A 3,745-nucleotide genomic window follows, 5' to 3' on the forward strand; every position below is an offset into this window, starting at 1 on the left:
TACAGTTTAGAAAAATTGGTTTCTTGTTCATCTGGTGCAGTAATGTGTTCCACAGATACGTAAGTAACTTTGGGAGTCCACATACTGCTGCTCCCTTTTATTAGAATGGCTTGTAATTTGTCTCTTTTTTTCCATCCTGCATCACATTCTGTTGAACGATATTGACTATTACATTTCTCTTTCAGCGGTTTTGCGGGTGGCTGGTTCCCTGCAGAAGAGCACAGAAGTGATGAAGGCCATGCAGAGTCTTGTGAAGATCCCAGAAATCCAGGCCACCATGCGAGAGCTGTCCAAAGAGATGATGAAGGTAACCTGGGACTAACCCTGCATTCCATTCTCAACCACTAAGCGTCACTATTAGCAGGTGGCAGGGGCTAGGGCTGTGTGGGGACTGGGATAGACAGACTACTGTTGCCAGACACTGAGGACAGAGGAGCAGCTGTTAACATTGGTTGAAACTTTCTGAGCAGCACAATGGCAGAGGCTGGATCAGATGGCCAGAGTGCCCCTTAGAAGAAGTGAAAGTATACCTATAGCTCTAGGGCAGGTGGGGGGGTCCCAGGTGCAGCCGTATAGGATCCAGGGAGCTAGGGTTTACAGCCCCTGACATAAGCAGGGAGTCAGAGGAAAGCCCGGGTTCTTCCATCTACTCCAGGGGAATGTTTGTGAAGCTTGTGTGAGAGGTCGTTCTACCTCCCTTGCCAGCAAACTTTTGGCAAACTTTTTCTGTAAAGGGCTAGATAGTAAATGTAATTTCTACTTTGTGGGCCATAAATCTTTCTTGTAACTAAACTACTTTGCAGTATAAAAGCAGCCATAGACAATATATAAACAAATGAATATGTGTTCCTATAAAACTTTATTTACGAAAGCAGTCAGTAGACCGGATTTGACCCGCAGGCTGTAGTTTGCTGATGTCTTTTTTAGCCTATTAAAGGAGAGGCAGAACCAAATAGAAACTAATAAATACCTGCCATCCTTAGGATCAGGGCTTGGCAAGAACCTATACTGGTGGACAGGGCTCAGGAGGGCATTGTTACTGAGCCCCCTCCCAGCCAGTAGTACATCACACATACTGTCCTGTCAAGTCCACCCTGGAACCCTGTGAGATAGGTATTTATAGCCCCATTTTACATAGGAGGAAACAACCTATAAGTTGCCAGGTAACTTATAAGTAACATTGGTAGGAAGTGACACATATGGGATTGGAACACAGTTGTCTGACCTTATCGCTTGAGCTGCCCCAGAGGAAATGGTAATAGGAAAGCCTTGTGCAGGTGCTGACTCACGCTTCAAACCAGTGGCCTGAGAGTCCAGATTATATACCTCAAACTTTTATATGTCATTTGTGAAGTGTAGCAGTTGTCTTTCTCCTATGAACTTGATTCATATATGGGGCTATAGGGCTTAGGAGAGAAGAACTGGAAAAGAAAGTTGACGGAAAAGAAAAGCAATATAAAAAGCCCAGGTTCCAGGTCTTTGGAATAAAAACTCATTGGACAGTGACAGTCGGAGGGAACCAGGCAGCAGGGTATGTCCTTTAAAAGTGGTATGTGGATGTCCGTCCCCCAAGTTGGTGATGTCTGTCCATCTAGAACTGAATAACAAAGCAAGTGTTTGATGAATTGTTGTTGATTGAATGAATAAATTAATGAATGACAACTTCTACCTCCAGGACGTGGAGGGCTGTTACAGTCAGGATTTCAGTAGGCTCTTTTTAACCAGTTAGCAGGTATTTATTGAACTTATTTACAGCTACTGTAAAATGTAAGATGACTTCCAGAAGACTCCACTTGTGTGACCTTGAAAGTAAATTTTTTTATTTGTTCATTTTGGTTGGGAAGAAAAAGCCTGAGAATGGGCAGAATCTGGTATTAGCTAGATTCATGTCATTAATCACTAGAGTGGTCTAGGAGCAGAAAGACAGACAGGAGGGAGGGCTTGCTTTAAGTCTGATTCCATCACACGCTCAGTGAGGGTTTTATCCTGGCTGAGTGCAGGGGAGCTGGAGCTGCCATACGTGACCTTCTGCTCCTTGACTCATTGAGATTTCAAGGTACAAAGCAAGGGGCACAGTTCTTGTAGGTTGCAGAGCAGTCAGGATTTTTCTCTTCTGGCAGCTTCTCAGAAGCATGAACCCATGCTTTCTCTCTGCCATCCACCACAGCCTTCAGCCCCTCCTCACCTCTTCTGCCCAGAGATGTCACTTGCCCCTTTTTGACATCAGAGGGTGCTGTTCTGACTTTTTGCTTCAAAAACAAGAAGGAAAAAAGTCAGTAGGGTCTTATCTGGGAGCTGAGGACTCTGCTAAGCGAGGAAGACCACAAGGCCTGCTCGTACTGGCCAGCGTTAGGGAGTAGTTCTCTTGTGCCCTCCAGTAACATGGTGGTGCCACACTGTCCTGGCAGCAAAGGAGGCTGACTGGCTGGCTGAATCTACTGGAGGCAGATCTTCCAGTAGAGAATCTGGCATTACCTTGTGGGGTTTAGAAATGTTGTTTCATTAGTTCCTTCAAGAGAGGGTGACCAGGCTTTCGTGAATTGACTGATCCTTGCCAGAACCACCAGACTGACCCTGTGCCAACAGCTGTAACCTGGACAAGCTCAAGTACTCTTCAAGACTTTTTGGAGTCCCATGAAGCTCCACCCTGCTCTTGGTGTTTGTTATCATAGTGTCTGCTGTGGCTCCAACCATTTTTCATACTGTGTTTCAACTCTTGCACTCAGATTATGTTTGCAGTGTTACGGCACGTGCTTCCCCAAGACATATCAGGACATATGCTCACCCGTCAGCAAATTGTTCCCCAAGTGCTGCCACTGTAGGCTGGATTACTTTGAGAAGCTCTGCTGATAGCCAGCCATTAGCTTTGTGCTAGATTTGGAGAGCAATTTCCCTTTGGCCTTTTGCCTTTCTGCAGAGAGGACAGCATCCAGTTTCCTGTGGCCAACTGTCTTATGTGTTAGCCCTCAGAAGGATGGACTGGCCTTAGAGACACTAGAGTTCAGTTGGCCCTGGCTCTTAGACATGTCTTTTGGGAACGCATTTAACAGTTGGAAGTGACATGGTTTATTTTTTGTTTAGGCTGGCATCATAGAAGAGATGTTAGAGGACACTTTTGAAAGCATGGATGACCAGGAAGAAATGGAAGAAGCAGCAGAAATGGAAATTGACAAAATTCTATTTGAAATTACAGCAGGTATGACCCTGACATTCTTTTTCTTTCTCCTCTCCTTTTATGGCTATTCTTCCTGCATTTACTAGATTAGCTAGTAGCTTTTAAACTATAATTCCCTTCTATGTTTTTAATTTTGTATTATACAAGTTATTTCTTGAAAAATAAGTACAGTATCTACAACCATCTTTTTTAAAACACAGAAATAAAGAATTTATTTAATTCTTAGAGTTTCCAAAATGGAAAGGTGAAATATTGAAATAATTGTTCCCGCAAACTGTGTTTGAGAGCTTAAACTGGTACAGACTTTTTGAAAGCAATTTGGCAGTAGCTATCAAAAGTCCTTGACCTATATATATATTTATACACACACACACACACACACACACATATCTTTATCCATTTGGCTGTTGATGGATACTTAGGTTGCTTTTATATCTTGGCTATTGTAAATAATGCTGTAGTGAACATAGAGTTGCATATATCTTTTCGAATTAGTGTTTTGGATAAATACCCAAGTAGAAGTGCTGGGTCACATGATAGTTCTATTTTTAATTGTTGGAGGAACCTCCA

General features: G+C 43.2%; 1 protein-coding gene across 2 annotated transcripts in view; it reads left to right on the forward strand.

The window, feature by feature from the left end:
• LOC105298498 (charged multivesicular body protein 3) overlaps window positions 1-3,745 on the forward strand; it is a 108,621-nt gene that overhangs the window by 97,454 nt on the left and 7,422 nt on the right. For both annotated transcript variants that reach the window (XM_011369796.2, XM_011369795.2), the window contains 2 exons: window positions 186-307; window positions 3,082-3,196. In XM_011369796.2, the coding sequence (XP_011368098.1) occupies window positions 186-307; window positions 3,082-3,196 (237 nt within the window). The remainder of the gene's footprint in view (window positions 1-185; window positions 308-3,081; window positions 3,197-3,745) is intronic.

This window comes from Pteropus vampyrus, unplaced genomic scaffold (genome assembly GCF_000151845.1).
Source record: "Pteropus vampyrus isolate Shadow unplaced genomic scaffold, Pvam_2.0 Scaffold156, whole genome shotgun sequence".
Lineage (NCBI taxonomy): Eukaryota > Metazoa > Chordata > Mammalia > Chiroptera > Pteropodidae > Pteropus > Pteropus vampyrus.